Source organism: Pundamilia nyererei, unplaced genomic scaffold (assembly GCF_000239375.1).
Source record: "Pundamilia nyererei isolate P.nyererei 1_Seehausen unplaced genomic scaffold, PunNye1.0 scaffold00046, whole genome shotgun sequence".
Lineage (NCBI taxonomy): Eukaryota > Metazoa > Chordata > Actinopteri > Cichliformes > Cichlidae > Pundamilia > Pundamilia nyererei.
The window spans coordinates 1255238-1273409 of NW_005187447.1; the positions used below are offsets into that span (position 1 = coordinate 1255238).

General features: G+C 39.6%; 3 protein-coding genes across 4 annotated transcripts; 2 read left to right on the forward strand and 1 right to left on the reverse strand.

The window, feature by feature from the left end:
* The first annotated feature begins 592 nt into the window (after positions 1-592).
* Positions 593-5589, forward strand: LOC102212903 (transmembrane protein 205). Of its 2 annotated transcripts, none has more exons than XM_005732248.2 (4): positions 593-716; positions 1454-1677; positions 2551-2714; positions 2801-5589. In XM_005732248.2, the coding sequence occupies exons 2-4, from the start codon at positions 1578-1580 to the stop codon at positions 3101-3103; spliced, it is 567 nt and encodes a 188-aa protein (XP_005732305.1). In that variant the 5' UTR covers positions 593-716; positions 1454-1577; the 3' UTR covers positions 3104-5589. The 2 variants fall into 2 exon arrangements, with proteins under 2 accessions (XP_005732305.1, XP_005732306.1); XM_005732249.1 differs by having other exon boundaries at positions 593-659.
* Positions 5590-7440: 1851 nt separating this feature from the next.
* On the reverse strand, positions 7441-13811 carry slc35d1a (solute carrier family 35 member D1a). Its single transcript, XM_005732250.2, has 12 exons — positions 13362-13811; positions 13018-13051; positions 12828-12914; positions 12122-12189; positions 11939-12010; positions 11752-11820; positions 11421-11523; positions 10681-10773; positions 10063-10130; positions 9762-9840; positions 9596-9678; positions 7441-8609 (listed from the first exon to the last, which is right to left on the reverse strand). The coding sequence occupies exons 1-12, from the start codon at positions 13469-13471 to the stop codon at positions 8504-8506; spliced, it is 972 nt and encodes a 323-aa protein (XP_005732307.1). The 5' UTR covers positions 13472-13811; the 3' UTR covers positions 7441-8503.
* Positions 13812-16795: 2984 nt separating this feature from the next.
* Positions 16796-18105, forward strand: aqp12 (aquaporin 12). Its single transcript, XM_005732251.1, has 3 exons — positions 16796-17514; positions 17681-17797; positions 17876-18105. Exons 1-3 carry the CDS (start codon positions 16920-16922, stop codon positions 18001-18003), a joined length of 840 nt encoding a protein of 279 aa, XP_005732308.1. The 5' UTR covers positions 16796-16919; the 3' UTR covers positions 18004-18105.
* Positions 18106-18172: the final 67 nt, after the last annotated feature.

The following is an 18172-nucleotide window of genomic DNA, read 5'->3' on the forward strand; positions in this document are numbered from 1 at the left end:
TATGCACAACTTTACAGACTACCATCTACATGCTGTAGCTGCTTACTGTCACCAGAGGGCAGAGCATGTAAAGCTGATAATCGAAACAGAGATTATACTGAAATGCAAAGTAAGACCTGATTACATTAAAGATAATACTGCAAGAGGCATCCCAATACAATTACAGGCTACACAAGATAAACAAGACACTTTAAACCACATCATAGATAAACGTAGCCGCAGTAAAATATCTGCCTTCAACTGCAAAGTATACAAAAGAAGACATGCAGAGGTAGATTAATGAACTCACCACAGACTTAGACAGTTGGGGGTCACCGACTGTGTCTGCAGAATATCCAATCCTACATTCCCATGTGGTCTGTAAATTTGTGGTTTGCTAATTTTGAAGATCATGCTTTAAAACTAGTGTCATGAGCTATTAAATTACATCGTTTTACTTCTAGAGGGACACGAGGAGTGGGCTACTTTCTAAAGTCATCCTAGTTACCACAATTAATTTTTTTAATTTATTTTTTTCTTACTGCAGAGTGTATGGAAACTTTTACCTGTTGAGGGGGAACGAGTATCTGCTGTTAAGACTACACGGGAAGTTTTTCCAGGGGACATCTTCGCGGGTCCGCCCTTTCTACAGACAGCGATAGTAGCTGCCAGCCGGTTTGGTAAGTTTACTATAAAGTCAACTGCAGCAAGGCGCCCGCAGTCTTTTGCCAGCACAGGTAGGTTCTTCACATTGTTTATAGCATTAAGTCTTCTTTCTTTTATCATTATAAAGCTCCCAGTTAGCTATTCAGTAAACGTTTTATAAAGCGAGTCACACAGTTAACCTTAGCTACCTGTTAGCTGTCAGTCAGTGTAGTTTTATTACTACAGCTACCCAGCAATTTTCGTCAGCCGTGACTTATTATTGTAAAGGTGACTTTGACGATTTGTAGAAGCCACACGACTCGTTAAAACTTAAAGCTATCGAACCACCTTCGAGTGAAAAATTATCACAGCACTTCTGAGTTGTAGCTGAAGTTCCGTGTGTAGTTTTATGTGCAACAGAGGTGTTCCAGATTAACTGAATATTTTCATGCCCAGCACATTAGACACCGCCTCTGCAGCTCCTTAAAATAAACTATGTATTAAATAAGATGTATCTGTTGTCGGTTTACTGTATTTAGTACGATTTTCGTAATTGTATTAATTTTGAAACTATATTAGTTTCCGCAACCTAACAGGAAAGTTTCTAAAATCGTTTAAGGTGCTCTGATTTCATCAGTGACGGAAGTAAAAGCCTACTTTATTGCATGTATTGTTATTTGGAAAGATCGATAAGCTTTGTTTGTAAAGCTGTGTCAAAAGTTTATTGCTACTGTGGAAGATTTGCCACAGTAGCAAATAATTTGCTGATAATTCGGCATTTAAAGCCAAAATTTGTAGCTAATGGCACTTTGATTTTGCATGTTTGCAGCTGAGTACTCCTGCTAGTCCTCCATTCAGGGGGAAAAAAAGAGGAAAACCCCAGGTGGTGGGAGAAAAGGCATTACCTGTTTTGCACACTTGATCCTAGAGGAGAGGGAGGCCGTGGAGAAAGCATGCCCACTGACCAAGAGCCCACCTTCACTGTGAAGCTACTGCAGCTGATTCTGATCTCCACTTATTGGGGGATGCAGATTTGGGTCACGTTCGTTTCAGGTGGGTATAAACATGCACACAAATACAGGATAAGAGAATGATAGGAAGTACAAGTGGTCAATAAAGAGATACCTGTTTAGTTTATAATCATGACTGAAGCACAGTTTTTTTTTTCTAGTGAAAACTGGAGAAAAAACCCTGGTATCAGTGTAGTCTCAGCCATCCTGAATGGCTGAGACTACTCAGTATGTCCGGGGGCAGGGGGGGTTGTAACAGTTCTGCAAAACCCCAATTTATGTCATACTTCGGTTTTTAGGTTTTGGTTCTTACAGGCCCATCACTTGGCCATGACTAAAAGAAATTAGTGCCACTATTCTGACACATTTGAATTTCACTTGGTAACTTTACAGTCTCTAAACATGATTGCTTTCACCAGATTACTCATTAACACCACCACATGCATATCATGGGACAGAAAGATGAGGACAAAACGATACCGTGGATGTTTGTGACACACTTTTAGTTTCAGAATCATCAAGCATACAATGCTTTTAAAGTGCAATACATTGGTTGCACCTGGCTTTTTGTAGCTTGCAAAGTTTACACACATTGAATTTGTTATCATAAGGTGTGTACATTCCTTGCTTATGGAGGAATGCCCTTCACAAACTTGTGACCTGACCTTCCTGTTAGCTTTAACACTGCAGTATGTTTCTTTTCTTTAGTATAACTGTGGTCATATTATGTCAGTGCCACTAAAAACTCTTCATGTAAATGTATTCCTGTATCTATATTATATAATTATAATTTTGAGATGAAACTTGATTTCAGACTTTGTTGTTACTGCTGTGAGATAATAAAAAACTTTTTTTTTTCTTTAAATAAAATAGTATTGATTTTGCCTGTGGAGTTAATGTCCTCGATTCTGCTCAGGTTTTGTGATGAACAACCACCTGAACAGACACACGTACGGCTTTATTCAGAGTCGTCTGGTCCCGTTCTATCTCCACCTCGGTTCAGCCTGTGCTTTCTTTAACCTCACTATCTATGCTGTGTATCACCCAAGTGACATGTTGGATGACAGAGAAGCCTTTCAGGTATGTTTTGTTTTATCATATCATTACATTGCATGACACTCATTTTGAAACATTTCCTAAATCTTTTTCTCTGCTTTTGCCACCAGATCTTCATCTTCTTTGTGTCCGTGACGGTTTCGGCCGTCAATGCTCAGTGGTTTGGCCAAATGACATCAGAGATTATGGCTGACATGCATCTTATTGAGCAGGCATGCGGACTGGGTCAGGATATCGGGCTGTCATCCAACCGTGAAGCTTACGCTAAACTATGTGAGACGGATGTCAAATACAGACACCTCAGCAGCCGCCTTTGGCTCTACAGACTGCTGTCCTCTCTGTGCAACCTCTGCTGCATTGGCTGTAACTTCTACAGCCTATGTTACATGGCCGAGAACCTTGTTGCACTATAAAGCTGACACATCAGGACTGTTGGAACCTTTAAATCAGTCCCTTACAAATCGACAAACACTTCATTTTTTAATTGAACCTATAACTTATATATTTAATTCATATTGTCTTCCTCTGTAAAGTGTGCAATGAAATGTCAGGTAAGCCTAGTTGCCCCTCCTAGCGCCTTTGGGAGTAATGAAAGGACACTGCCTTGTTTCTCTCATAAGGCTTGTGGAGAGGTGAGTCAGTGAGTGCAGTGTGGAATGCCTCAACTTTCACCTAGTTTCAGTTCACGGTGTCGGCTGCCTGGAGATTTCCTTTCACTACAACAGTTGCCTTAATAGTAACATTGAGCCAGTGGATTTTTTTAAGCTTTATTGTAGCAATACAGAAGAGGCCACATCAGAAAACAACCCAATCCACTTGATATTTTTATAAGTATGCAACAAAAGGGCCCCTTTAGTTAGGGAAACTGCTCCAATTCTGCTCACTCCCTCTCTTTCTGGTTGGGTGGAGTTTTTATCCCATATTCAGGGTAGTGTCACAGGTTTGTTTAGCTTCCCTTTCATTGCTTTAAGATTGTGTGGGTGTGCGTGTGTGCTTCATGCTTCAGAGTGCAAGGTTGTACTATCTTTAGTTCTCCTAGCTCCTGTTGAGATGAAAAAGAACACTTTTACTGTGGTATGCATTCGGCGCTGCTTTTAGCTGTGCTGTGCATTAGTTAAACTGTAAACAGCTCGTTTGTATTTATTGAGGCGAGGGAGGAAGACTATTCTGCCGTACAGCAGGTCAGTCTAGTTGTGAGAGTCGTCTAACAGGTAGACCCTTGATCTCCTGCTGAGATAATTGTTCTGTTGATCAGTGGTGACAAATGGCATTAAATAACTATTTTTGTTTAGCAGCTTTGATGGTTGTAGTGATCTGCTGTCTAGTGATGCATTAATCCAGAAAATAGTGTGGGGACATGTTTTTTGATGTGGTCGAAAGTATTGGAATTTGCTGAGTTGATGTGGGTCTACTTAGGCTAAATGTCTGTAATAGTAATAATAATAGTGCCCCCAGAATGTCACAATGAAACTGAAAGACGTACATTAATACATGTGCAGTAACGTTTCCATTAACTCTTGAATTTCCCTTGGCCGATAAACATCCTACAAGGTGTTGCATCCTACATTACTTGATATCATGTGTTCAGTGTGAAAGGCACTGGTACTGGCACTTACCACAGGTGATGCTGGTTGAGCAGACACTCATTTGACCCCTTTTCTTCTATCCGATATGGCAGGAGACTTGCTAGTACACACGGCACACACTACTATGGTTCTAGTACATCTAGACTTGTAGCTCAGGCAGGTCTGTATTAATTTGCCAGCAAGGGTTCTGCCTACTTGTGGTTATAATCAGCAGCTCTAACACTTTACATAATTATTACATCATAATACATTCAGACTTTCTCTTTGGATCATATGGGGAAGTGATGCATAGCATCGAGCATAAGAACACCCATTTTGACCTTCCGGGAGCCCCGTAAGCAAATGTCTGAAGACCTGAATGAATCTCTGCATTTGATGTTTTCACTTAATATCCAAGCATGGCCTCTGTACAAATTTGAACCTTGCATTTTGTCTAAAAGGAGAATATTATTTTGTATATAATGGTGAAGATTTAAAGTATTGTTTGGTCTGTATCTTGAATTCCTTGTGCTTTATTTTATAAGACCTCAGTTTGTTGTACATTAGGGTGTTTATGCACTCTTTATGGGGAAAATTATGTAGGCTTGAAGTGAAATCAAATTATATTTAAGTTGTGTTTTTCCACTACAGTTCTATCAGGCTGTTTTAGTCATAGTTTGAATATCTCTGAAGTCTTTGTTTCACACTCTGAACACTGAGGATCTGTGCTCATTTCTTTTAAGCTGTGTCTTTGCACATTGAAATGTTAAATCCCTTCCTGTCAGTGACGGTCGCTCCTTTTTGTACCTGCCTGGTTGAAATGCATCAATGTGTTTCATCTTTCTTCTGTTTGTAGCACATGTCTATGTAAAACTGCCGTTAACACCAGCACTTCCATAATTGAGAATTTACAGCATAGTGTGGATGTTAAAACTGCTGTTTTGTTCAGACTGGACTGACGAAGGTGCCTTTTTATGTGCCCATTTGTGGGACTTTTTAAAAAAAACAAAACAAAGCAATGCAACATTTGATAGCTGCACATGTAAGACAGGACACTGCTGTCTGTAAGTTCAGCCGATTTTTAATGTGTATATTGTATATCAATTTAAATGTGGTATGAGTATTTAGTTTAGGTTACCTTTTACATTCATTTGTGGATATTTATGACAATTTAAGTTTGAGGCAATGGGTTTAGTTGTACTCATTTAAGTTATGACCAGCAAGGTCAAAGAAGGTCATGAGTTGTTAATGGTAGAGGGTTTGTATCCATGATGTTTCAGCATGTGACTTTTTGTATTCAAATTATTTTCTATAAATTTCATGCCTCAACCAAAGCTTGCTGGTTTTTTCTTTTATCTATCTTTTATCCCTCCAAAGTTGTACACTAATATGTTGCACACAATGTAAGATGTTTTCAATTCAACTCACTTTTATTTTATTTATATAGGAGTAGCTTCAAGAGGGAAAAAAAACTTAACAGGAAGAAACCTCAGACAGAACCAGACTCGGGTAGTTGCAACCAACTGGTGCAACTGGCTGGGGGGGGGGAGGCTGGGGCTAAAAACACACTGGAGAGAGCAGAGCCTCAGCCTATGACTGAGGGAGGTTTCAGTGTCACCTGATCCAGCCTCAACTATATGAATTGAATATTGGAGAAATATGCTCTCTTCTAGGCTCTTTGGGTTGATTAAGATGTTCTTTGTGCTGGAAATACATTTGATTTTAGGTAAGGGAGGTCCTTTGGCAGATTCCACATTCAGCAGCACACAAGGCCCTCTTGTTAGCTGTGGTGATCTTGTGTGGTACTGCCCATCAGACTTCTTGTAGTTTGCCAATGTAACAGTGAATATACTTATTAAAACGTAATTCATAACAGCTCAGCTGCTGTGTTAGATCGTTTTTCTCCTCTTGGCCTTTTTTATCCGTGAGAGTATATATCCTTAATGCCTGCTTCTGTGCTTCATGCACTAGATTGAAGTATGACTGAAACGACTTTGAAATTACTGACTCTGGGAGTCTTTGCATATTTGGATTGAGCAGCACTGGTTTACAGACTTGTACCAACCACATGCATCCATAGAGTGCCAACTCATACTTCTGTACTGTCTGGTCATTAAGAGGAGTTAATAGTGGGATTTGTGAGGGCTTTGATGGTAACTAAAAAACAAAATCTTGCTTTCTACAGCATTTGCTGCCTCCTAGTGGTGGCAAATTAGAAAATAATTAAGGTAGAAGCCCTTTTGTTAAGCTTAGTGCGGACTAAACTCTCTACATTTATGCCTTTAAAATGCTAAATTGTTCCTGAGAAAACAATGTGTTTTAGAGTAGATCTCAGCACATTATCTAGTATAAAGCTTTAAAAGTGGGCCAACAGCATTTTAAAGGTGTTGCAGAAGGGGGCGCCATCATGCTACTGTAGTTTGTGAAGAGCTGGAAACGTAATATTTAAACAGTCAGTTATAGAGCCGCGCTGAATTTACTTGGAGTGAGCATCAACGTTTTTAAACTTGTTTTTGATCGTTTCTGTGAAACTAGAAAATGTTTTTACTTTAGAAACACAAAATCTGGCTAAACAGGGAATGCTAATGATGCAGATGTTAAAAAACATCAGTTTGGCTAACATTTTTCAGCTAAGAGTCTCTGGTTGGAGCTGAACTAGAGAAGCTGGACTTAGCCTTGGAGGCTATCTTATCAACCTGTGAGGTAAACTGGCAGATATTTAGTCTTTTCATTCTGCATTGCTGTAATCAATGTGGCACTTTTCCCACCAGGGAGTAACAAAGTCTGAAAGTACAAAAACTGTAAAGTAACTCATCCATCATAACTTTGAACATTTACTCAGCATAAATGCTATCTTACCACGCAATCCTACAAAACACTCAAGTGTGTACTCTGAACATTCTGTTAGATGCTGGAATGACATTACAGCAATGCAAACAACCACTGCATTAAGTCAAGAGTTTTTAATGTAAAAAATACATTGTGTTCCAGCTACAAGATCATGGGTACTGTGTTTGAGATGTGATCAGCATCAACAATTCACTAGCCACTCCACCTACAAATTAATAAGTCTAAAAAAAAGTAATAAATATAAACTGATGATATTTATGTTTTGTTTTGTTTTTTTAAAAGCAGACACTTGTACCTGATAATTGAAAAAAGAAGGGGAAAAAAAGAGTTCCTCTCATAGTACTTAAAAAAACAACAACAACAATAAAAACCCTGAAACAAATTTCAGGAACATACATTAATCTCAATGACTGTAACAGGAGGCGTGGCTGTTAGTCACTCTTCTGCAGATGCTACCTCAGTTAAAAGTGCGATCACATTTTGTCAAAAAACACAAACAAATGATCCCCTTGTACAAATAACAAACCATATATACTGTTTGTTAATTCTGCATAGAGAGAACCAGTTACAGCTTTAAGAGTCCACAACAAACTTTCTCTAATACTGAAGGAGCAAAATGTAAACTGTCATCTCAAATTATCACCCCAATAAAGAAGGCGATACTATTTAAAGCCACAATCCTTGATGAGAACTGACGGCCTGCTGCCCATCCGCTTTGGTTGTTTTGAAGGATGAGGTCCGGTCAGTGTCGTTACGTGTGTCTTTAACAAGCGTGTGACAGTGTTTGCGCAAAAAATAAAATAAAGTATGGAGACAAAGAGTTAAACGGAAAATGACAGTGTCAGTGCATCTCACTGTGCTCAGAAAGGCATCTATAGTTACATTCCTTGTAAACAGCAAAACTGAAAGGCAAGAACAAGGATTGTGCCTTTTTAAATAACTTCCTTAATATTCCCATTGACTCATAAGTACACACCAATATGTAAAACCAGCTGATCGCGCCTGTGTTCCATAATCTCAACATTTAACTTTAAATGTTCTGTCTAAATATCAAATGTTTGTATAAATATTTTTCACCTAATGTTCCCTTATTCTCAAAGCTCACAAGAACAGTATCAAAATACAACATAAAAAAACAACAACAAAGAAGCTTATCTAAAAATCAACCTACAAACACTTGGGAGGGTTTCGTCACCATGGTAGCAGCAGAGAGGCATGGCAATGGTACTGCTCCATTTCCACAAAAACACACTGCGGAAGTGTCTGAAACACTGTTCCCACCAATCCCATGCCTTTACTGCCAAAATACTCCATAAATTACACTTTTACTAAAAAATAGAGTTTTTTTTCGTTCATCAGCATAAGAATAAAAAAAACAAAAAAACAATCCAGTGTCTGTCATACAACCACCTTGCCCTTGATATCCAGCTTGGTGTTTTCATTTGCTTTGCTGGACTGTTCCTCTGTAAGAGTGATGTACGAGTACACCAGGCTGCCAGCAATACTGCAACAAAATTGAGAGAGGTGACATGAAAATGTTGTATCAAAACAACATGCTACAGCACATCAAAGTTGTAGAACTAGAAATAAGATCCAGCTGACACATCTGAATTCCCACAGGGCTGGAATACAATATTATCTGTGTTAACAGAAACTTTTTATTTTCCCACCAGAAGAACAGATGCTGAGAACAGTTTGTATTTAAACTGAGAAACAAGAATTAACATGCTAGTGCTCATCATGCTATATTTAATCAGACTGTTTCATTTCTGATTCTGTATCAGATTTTTCATACTTCAACAGAAGTAACATTTTGTGCACCACTGCCCAATCTGCATAAAACAGAACCCCTACAGCCCCTCCTGTAGGTGGTTGGATCACAGGAGGGCAGACTTGTAACTACTTCAGGCTAAGTCTGTTCAGGCCCCTGTGGGCCATTCCCAGTTCTATGGTGGGACCCTGGAAACCAAGTCCCAGGCAGGATAAGCTGGTCCATTGATCTTTTGGCTTATATTGGTTTTCTGAACCACTCCAAGTTTCCTTTAGGAGACCCAACCAGGGGAAGATTGCCATTCACAACATAGTTTCTGGGATCTTTGGAAAACACAAACCCCTCTGCCACATTAAGGTGGCAATTCAGAGGGGCAGTGGCCCAATCCTCAGCTTCTAGGACTAGCTAGCAATACATGGACTGTAACTTCTCTGGTGAAGCTTGTGGTGTATGGGGTTGAGATACTGATTACATATAGTTGGGATCTGTAACCAGTTTCTTAGAGAAGAGCTGGACTTTGTTCCACTTTGGAAGTGTCCCAGATCAGATAGCGAGCAGGGGTGGATATACTTGCATTCTACTACTACCAGAGAATATGCTCCAACTACACGGGTCCTGGGTTCTCACTCCCCTAGGGGAAGGTCTATGCCAGGGTATCAGAGAGGAGGGGGTGACATTATTTAACCCTCAGATTCAGGAGAAACATGGGATCTGTTTACCTTATGTTCAAACCTAAGAAGTTAGTCCATGAGAAAATGTAGTCTCCACTGAGTACCATTCCAATGTATGTCACCAGGACATTCTGTAAAAATGGAGAAAACATTAACAAACCTGAGCATTTTGCATTGTTTTGTATTCAACAGTTCCCTCAAGCACGCAGCTCACCTTAATACAGCCCACGATAGTAGTTGTTAATGCTGAGTTGTACTGTGTACACAGCACAGTAGAATACATCAGAATAAACCTGGGAAAAATGAATAAGTAATCATGTTGTAAATCACTCAACGTTTATTGGAGCCTGAAATTGGATTTCAAAATGTTAATGCAACATTGTAGACAAGCTGTAAGACAGAACTGAGACTGCAATACCGATCTAAGAGCAAATCACAGAAATTTGCCATCACCCAGATGTTGCACTGATAGTGAATTCACGCATGCCACATTTAATCTCAAGCCTGTAACTTACCCCATGACACACGACAGGGTGAACTGGGTGAGGAACAATGCATCCGACCAGCCCTCATATTCCACTGCCTGAAAGGAGAAGCAGAGTATGGGAAACACAAACTGACAACTAACAAATACATTAAACATTATATTTGTTTCAGCATTAAAAGCAAAGAAAAAAACGATTGAAACACATTTGATTAGTAAAGTAAAATATTACATTAGTGGTTTTTGATGTGTAATGTCATGCATTCACTTAAAGAAAGTGAGCAGCCTAAAAACTGAGGCGTTTTAGTTTATATCCATGGTGGTTGCTCAGTCAAGGGAAGTACTTGATGCTGCTGTAATAACTCTGCTAGGTGCATAATAGCATCTTTGTGCCTTTCTGGCTGCTGGGCCCCAGCTGGGCAACCCAGAATGTCTGCCAACACTGACCAAATGAAAAGACAGCTCATATTTACGGCACACACCCATGCTTAGACATATGTTCGCTCACTTAAATGCAGAATTAAACCAAGCAATAACTGGTCGGTACTGAAATCATAACAGCTCTGGTAAAAAATAAAATAAAAAGCATTAATTTAACAAATATAGTGTTAAAGTAGTAGAAGTAGAATAATAAATGCTAACTCCTCACCTTCTGCATATCTCCAGTCACATGAGCCAACAGCAGAGTGGGAAATATCATAAATAATGCATTGTAGTACAATAATCCATATTTCCCCAACTCCTGAAATGAAATGGGTAGAGAAGCAGGTGGGAAGGGAGCAACAGGAAAACACAAGTAATATGCAGAGCCAGAACAGAGTGCTATTCACAAGCCTTTCAGTGCATTCCTCACTAAGTAGCATACAGATGTCATGCATGGCACCACCTAAGACTTCTTTGTATGCTCTGTTTCACATGGCTTCATCGGCTTCACCCCCTCACTCATACACACCCCTCTCGTAGTTGGAGCTCAGTCCTAGGAGATGGCGCTCCATAGGCGTCATACGCTAAATTTGGATCGGCCCTTGCAGAAACGTGAGAACTGAGTAGTTCAGTTTGCCCTTGTGACATTAAATATAACTTGAACGAGCTTAAACAAGACATTTCGGAGTCAGTCCAAACAGATCTGAAGACTAATCTAAAAAAAAATGTTTAGTTAAGCACAATGATATTTTACCAAAACAATGAATCACAAATATTTTCTCTTAATCTAATCAAATTAGTGGGAGTAAAAAGAACTGACTCAATGTATTTCCACACGCCAAGTTCTTTTGAGCAAGATACTGAAGGACAGTTTGAGTTCTCTACATTCACACGTAATCAGCTCAATGCCAAATACAGCTCCCACCCAACAATGGTCACTATTCATCAGATGCTGCCATCACATACCTTTGCGTCTAATTTTTGCTTTACATAGGCTCCGTTGGCTGCAGTCAGGATGTCGTTCAGGAGAATGAACATGTAGCCTTGCAGGTCAAATGATAAGTCAGCACTAGGATCAGAAAGAAGAAAAGGCAATCGAAAGTGTCAAGAAAATAAATAATGTGTTCAGTTGGCTAACATTTAAGCTGTAGTTAAGCTGCATTTAGGCAGGGCTCCTTTACAACTTCCTTGAAGATAATGGCAACTAAACTTGGACCTATATCCCGACAAAGCACCTCTTTGTAGTGAAGGTAAATCTTGCTTAACAGCCAGCACACCTGGATTTAGTAGAACTTACCTTGCGGCTATAAATGCCCCAAGGATCATTGTAAACACTGTCAGCTGAACTGGTCTGGAGAATTTCTTCCTGCCACAAATTAAATACAGTAAAGAAATTCAATATGACCACTTAGAACTGGAACCGAACAAAAAAAGGACCAGTAAATGGCGAAGAAAAGTAGGTTATCTGTTGTGTGGGATCTTACTTGAGCAGAAATCCCTCGGCCAGCATAGTGAATAAGATCGAGAACCTCCTGAGGACTGTAAACATGGGCAGACTGGTGCACCAGGGCGTAAACGGTGACAGAAAATCCATTAAACAAAAAACATCAACATTAATAGCCAAATAGTTTTTAACTGTGTGAATTTTTACAAAATGTGGAGCTTACTTTAGCCTTTTGGTTCCAAATAAACCAGTGATTTGATTTCCCACATACAGGAGAGGTAGAGGAAATGTCTAGGGGAAAAAAAGGAAAAAAAGGATAGGGAGGTTTTGTTAAGTAGGAACAGCTCCAGCATGGTTAAATGAATTATCTGATGGACAGGCAGCGATCACCATAAACCTGACCTATTCCAGTTCCTGGGGGGGGGGCAATGCCATTTTTCAAAGGGTGAAGAAAAAAATAAAGGCTAATATATCTAATGCATATAGAGTATGCTAGTTTTCAGCAATATATTTCAAAATCTAGTTAGACACAGCTTGACTTAATGCATAAATGCTTTGAGGTTACAAGCCACTTACTCTATGTGTGCAGTGCTTAATGTGTCACACAATTTGGGGTTCAATATTTAGCCCAAAAACATTTATACCTTTCCAATTAAAAGATAATAACTCTGTATACTTTCTAAACCACAGTCACTTCAGGTACTGCAGACACTGCTAAACTATTTCTAATGAATCTGTTTTCTTTTTTTTAATATATGTCAATACTGATATGCTATTAATGGGAAAATAGTTGCTTATATTGGCCAAATTATACATGTTAGGCCTCTGCATTTGATATTTGGACTGTTTATTAAGAGATGAACAGACTGCATATGGACCTCTGGAAACTAGTAATAAATGACTGGTACTCTTCATTTAGAATATCTCACCTTGCGAGGTATGGTCTCATCGCAGTCTGGGAAGCTGATCACCCTTGCAGCCTTGCCCACCCACAGCACAATCACCGTGGCTAACATCTGCACAGAGATTCATGAAGAAATCAGTGTCGATACCTGCCTGGTTTTAAGGTGTGGTGTCAGCTTGGTTAACGTAAAAGAAGAAGTTACACGTATCACGTACTTGTCCTATTCCGACACATATCGACGACGGGAACCTGAAAAAGTAGAGATGAAACTCCAGTAAATTTTAATGCTTTAGAAGTTCAGCACACTGTAGTTAGTAAGCTAACCTCGTACTTAACACTCAAGGGTTAAAATGTTGCCCAACACAGGCAACAGAAAGAGAGGCTCCCTGCAGTGTGAACCACAAGATTACCATCACTGGATAAAAGTTGCCGTTAGGCTAATCAGCACCGTGGTGTTGCCTGCTCTGCTCAGCCTGCACAACTTCCACAAGCTAGGTTAGCTAGCATGGAAACAGCTTATCGACCGTAACTGTTACAGGCGTTACCGCTATGCCGTTACCTGTAGTTAGTGAGGACACTCTTGTTCACCACGACGATCAGGAACGAGCTGAGACCGTAAAACCCGGCGGCAAACAGCTTCACGACCAGCGTCGGAGGTTTGTCCGCCATCCCCGACAAGTTCTCATTCCTCTCTGAGAGTCGGCTCTTCCCCTGCCCATCACTTCTTCACTGTAGGCTCACCCACCTACACACACACACACGTTTCACAACTTCCGCCCCAAGTCTGAGCATCACATTACGCGCAACAAATTTAACCACGAAATTTAACCATGAAATGAACGAGTTTTTTTTTTTGTTTGTTTGTACAAAGCTAGCACTGCGAATGAAATCACCAGCCAGGCTTAGCTTATTTTTTGCATTCTACTTTCTTTTGACATGGAGCATTAAACTTAAAGCAAGAATTGGACGGATATTTGATCTTTCCTGCAGCTTTATTATCCCCCCAGCTTTCACAAACACATCTGATTTACAGGCAGGTCGGCACTTCCCGGTTTTTAACGTGACATGTGATGCGATTAGTCCAATCACAAATTAGAAGGGTTTTTTTGTTGTTGTTGTTCTTTATTACATGTAATTGGGGGTTAGGCGAGATAAGTTATTTATTCACCACATTTCAAACACCACAGCTAGCCAAGATAAATTCAAAATCCAAGATAAAAGATAATAACGGCAATAACAATAAAAACAACAAAAATTAAAACAAGGGCGATGGCACAGCTACACTGTTAGTTAAAAGCAACCGTGAATCTAAAGCTGTGCTCTTTACAAAGTAGCTAGGGTTGGAGACGATGTGACCGCAATGGGTAGCTGGTTCCAAAATGCCCAAATGCAATAGATATTTATTGAAAATGTTTATGGTGGCAACTACGAAGGCTATAACTAGGCATTGCCTCCTACAGGGCAATGGGTTGTTTGGAAGAATTATAATAAAAATACGTTAAAAACAAAAACAAAAATATACATGTGAACTGCTAGGTAACCAGATCTTGCAGACCTTAGAGATCTACTAAGTTTGTATACATTAAACACTATAGATTTATATTTAGGGCCAAAATCATTCAAAGATGTATAAACAACAGAAAACAGGCATGAATGAGCTTCTCCAGATAAAAATATCTCAGTTTAGCCAAATTACTAAGATCCCAAAAGGCTGATTTAGTTACAGCACAAATATAGTCAGTGAAACTAAAGCCCTCTTTTATTGTTGCACCAAGATTTTTCACACAAGTTTTAGATTTGTGGTTTTACATATACAGATATAAAGTTATAAGTAACCCATGCAATTAATTGCATGAATCGTATTTCACACTATGATCACGTGCAGCAGCAGTATAAAATGTATCTCCAAAAGTTGATTCTGTACATCTGGACGTAGCGTTTTCAGTGGGAGAAACATTTCGTCACTCATCCAAGTGACTTCTTCAGTTTCTGGTGACTACAGGTTTCCCCGGTCTTCTAAACAGTACATTTGCATAATGACTGTTGTTGATCAACAGTCATGAGAATTTGCATATAATCATGATGAAGGAACTGACCTCCCAGCCCATTGTTCCTTCAGTGGGCTGTTTTCAGTCATTAAACACAGCACATGACAGGAACAAGTATGTTCTGGAGACAACAGAGCTCTGAGGGTCCCCTGTGCCGAAATATGCTCACCTCACCTACTTCCAAGGTGCACGTTCAGAGGTTAAAGCTACAGCAACATGTGTAGGAAATGTCATAACTTTATTGTTTGACTAACATATTTTCAGCTTATTGCCTTCATCATGACCCTGATGAAGTAATAAGCTGAAATTTGTCAGACAACAATAACTTGTTGATCCTTGGAGAAAAGGAATAGGAAAGGTTGTCAAGATGGGCCTTTGTTGATGGGGGTTTACTTTTCTTCCTTGGGCTATTCCTGATTAGTTTGCTGGAGCATTGAGGCCACGGCTATTGGGACGATTAAAAAATGTGATGCTTTTATCCCAAACATGAATGGATATTAAAAGTCTTCTGGATAATGAGTTTGGTTTGCTAGAGTTCACACAGATTTACACAAAACTGGTGAAGGTGAATTTGATTCAAAGCAGATAATTTTTGTTTTCTTTCAATCTAGTTTTAAGAAAAAATGCCAGGCTGTAATATCTCATTAATTGTTGGATGGATTGTCTTGAATTGTGTTTTATATTTTTGACTCTTGTTAAAGATTATTAACAGTTTTCTGTCACTTTAATTAACAGGTTGTATTTTAAACCTAATTTTCTTTCCTATATTTTGAGGGTTGTAGATTATAAAGGCTTGAAATAAAGCATTAACGCACACGAGGGAAATGTTAAGATATGTGCAGATAAGATTAAGAGATTTATTGCTGCCTCATATCTGTCCTATGATCAGGAATGTCTTGAACTTCTGTCCTTTGCCATTTATATCTGCTATGTATGTGGTAGAGTTCTTGTAGCATTACTCATCATGTTGCCGTCTTAGGACATACATACTACATTTATTTATATATGTATAGACATATAAAATGTGTGTGTATGTGCACCCCCATGGGCTAAGGTGTAACCACCAGGTGCTCTTTCCATCTGATGTTTTCTTTTCCATAGGGGTCATATGAATGGCTCCTACAGCTGAGGTGGTTAGGCATCTAATCAGGCTGCCTCCTGGGCGAGGTGTTCTAGGCATGTCCAAACGGAAGGACGCCCCAGGGTACACCCTTGCCACAGAGAGATTACATCTCTTGGCTGGCCTGGGAACACCTCAGTATTCACCAAGGTGAGATGGAGGAGGTAGCTGGGGAGATGGAGGTATGGGTTTCTCCAGAGGCTGCTGTCTCCTGGATAAGCGGTTTGGCACTCCAAACCACTGTAAGAGGGGTACATTTGGCAATTGAGGCACTTGAGGTTCTCAAACTGTGGCCCGGCCCACAGTTTGAGAACCTCTGTGTTACTGTATGCCCTGTGCAGACTTTGTTAATCACATTGTTTAAATTTTACAAAATACATTGTATTCACATTCTTGACATTGAAATCTGGGTTTTATGGTAACCTGCTTGCAAAAATGTATTTTCTGTGCAATAGCTCACAGTAGCTATTGCACAGAAAAAGTAGTCCCTCAGGGAAAAAGGTCTACACTGATTCAGTGTTAAAAATTATAACTATCTCCAATACATGCTTCAATTTACTATACAGACTCCAAGCTGTATAATCCTCATATATTAATTTTATCTAAAAATAAAAAAACAAAAACAAGAAACCCCCCCAAGCCTTTCAGTATCAAGAAATTCACAGTATATTTATTTCTTCTAGACAGAGTGGGGAGTCATTTTAACCTGAGCTTTTACAAAATGATGATAATAAATGATCACTGAATGAAGGCCAGCTTCCTGACCTTACCTTGAAAAAGCCCTTGTGTATTTTGGCAGGTGGTTGTGGGATAAAAACCCTGACGTGTCTCTGATAAGAATTGTGTCTGTGCATGTGCCACGTTGTCAAACAGTGAGTACAGTGGTAAATTCAGCCCCTCACTAATTTCATTTTCTTCAAAACACAGAAGGGGACATCTCGCCTGAGCCATGTCTGGACTGAATGCGTCTCTCGGATACTTTGTGGCTGCTGTGACTTTTGTAGTCTCAGTTCAATTTCTCCTTAAAAAACGGCCACGGTTCAGCTTCATCTCAGAGTTTACATCTTCTTTTATGCTGGTGGCATGTTGGCTGGAGGTGCAGACCATCGTGGAGGTGGGCGAGTGGGCCGGGGGTTTGGGCCCTGATGTGACTTTAACCATACTGTTTGTGGTATTGCTCACACACGGTATAATCTGTGGTGATGCATCAGGGAATCCCAGCCTGGCTGTGCAGAAATTCATGAAGCTTGAGGCCACCACCGTAACCACACTGCTTGATGTTGCTGCCCAGTTTATTGGGGCTCACCTAGGCCTTCTTGCAGCCAAATACTACTGGAGCCTGGAGCTGACAGACATGCACATGATCAAAAACCTGATGATCAGTGAGTGCAGCACATCTCTGCTGGTTTCTGTGCTTCAGGGATCTTTTACCGAGTTTGCCTGTGCCCTCGTCTTGCACATCATCCACTTAAACCTATGCCGCCGATCTGCTCTGATCAGAGTGCCGCTGATTGCTGTCCTCCTAACATTCCTGTCCCATTCAGGTGAGCCTGGGAATAACTGGCTTTCCTAATCTTTGTATTATTTAAACGTTTTACCTTCTGCTTTTTGGGATCCATTATTTGCATTTTTTTTTTTTTACTTTGAAAGTTCAGAGGACTTAAAGCTGGAAATTTAACAAAAACTGTATTTTCCTATTCTTTTCTTCAGCCAAAGGTTATACCTCAGCTTACATGAATCCATCACTGGCATATGGACTCACCTTCCACTGTTCTGGATTTACCTTTGCAGAGTATGCAGTGGTTTACTGGCTGGGCTCTCTCACAGGTAAACTGATTAAATGTGCATGTCCTTTCAGGTCTTAAAAAATTAACACAATACATAAAATAAACATTTGATTTCTAGGTATGACTTTGGCTGTTCTCCTGTACATGGGCCATATTCCCAGAATCTTTGCCAAGAATCTGCTATACTCCCAGAAGACACGTTTCAGAGTGCCCAAGACAGACAAAGCAGAAAAGAAGAAACAGTGAAAGTTTTTTTTTCTTAAATGCAAATCTTTACTTACCAGTGCTCAGCTGTAAAGAGATGTTTTTAATTTAACAATTTATCAAAAATAAAATCTTCAAATTTTGTCCTCCGTTTCTTTTTTAATCATGACATAAGTTTTTATTTGAAAAAAAAAAAAAGAAAAAAAAAACA

What these genes read in the sequence shown, in the direction of transcription:
- LOC102212903 (XM_005732248.2), top strand. Translation starts at nt 1,578, where the DNA reads ATGCCCACTGACCAAGAGCCCACCTTCACTGTGAAGCTACTGCAGCTG. An exon ending in TTGGGTCACGTTCGTTTCAG is followed by an intron (nt 1,678 to 2,550) that starts GTGGGTATAAAC and finishes GATTCTGCTCAG; the next exon opens with GTTTTGTGATGAACAACCAC. An exon ending in ATGACAGAGAAGCCTTTCAG is followed by an intron (nt 2,715 to 2,800) that starts GTATGTTTTGTT and finishes TTTTGCCACCAG; the next exon opens with ATCTTCATCTTCTTTGTGTC.
- slc35d1a (XM_005732250.2), bottom strand. Translation starts at nt 13,471, where the DNA reads ATGGCGGACAAACCTCCGACGCTGGTCGTGAAGCTGTTTGCCGCCGGG. An exon ending in AGTGTCCTCACTAACTACAG is followed by an intron (nt 13,052 to 13,361) that starts GTAACGGCATAG and finishes CTACTTTTTCAG; the next exon opens with GTTCCCGTCGTCGATATGTG. An exon ending in TATGTGTCGGAATAGGACAA is followed by an intron (nt 12,915 to 13,017) that starts GTACGTGATACG and finishes ATCTCTGTGCAG; the next exon opens with ATGTTAGCCACGGTGATTGT.
- aqp12 (XM_005732251.1), top strand. Translation starts at nt 16,920, where the DNA reads ATGTCTGGACTGAATGCGTCTCTCGGATACTTTGTGGCTGCTGTGACT. An exon ending in AACATTCCTGTCCCATTCAG is followed by an intron (nt 17,515 to 17,680) that starts GTGAGCCTGGGA and finishes TCTTTTCTTCAG; the next exon opens with CCAAAGGTTATACCTCAGCT. An exon ending in CTGGCTGGGCTCTCTCACAG is followed by an intron (nt 17,798 to 17,875) that starts GTAAACTGATTA and finishes TTTGATTTCTAG; the next exon opens with GTATGACTTTGGCTGTTCTC.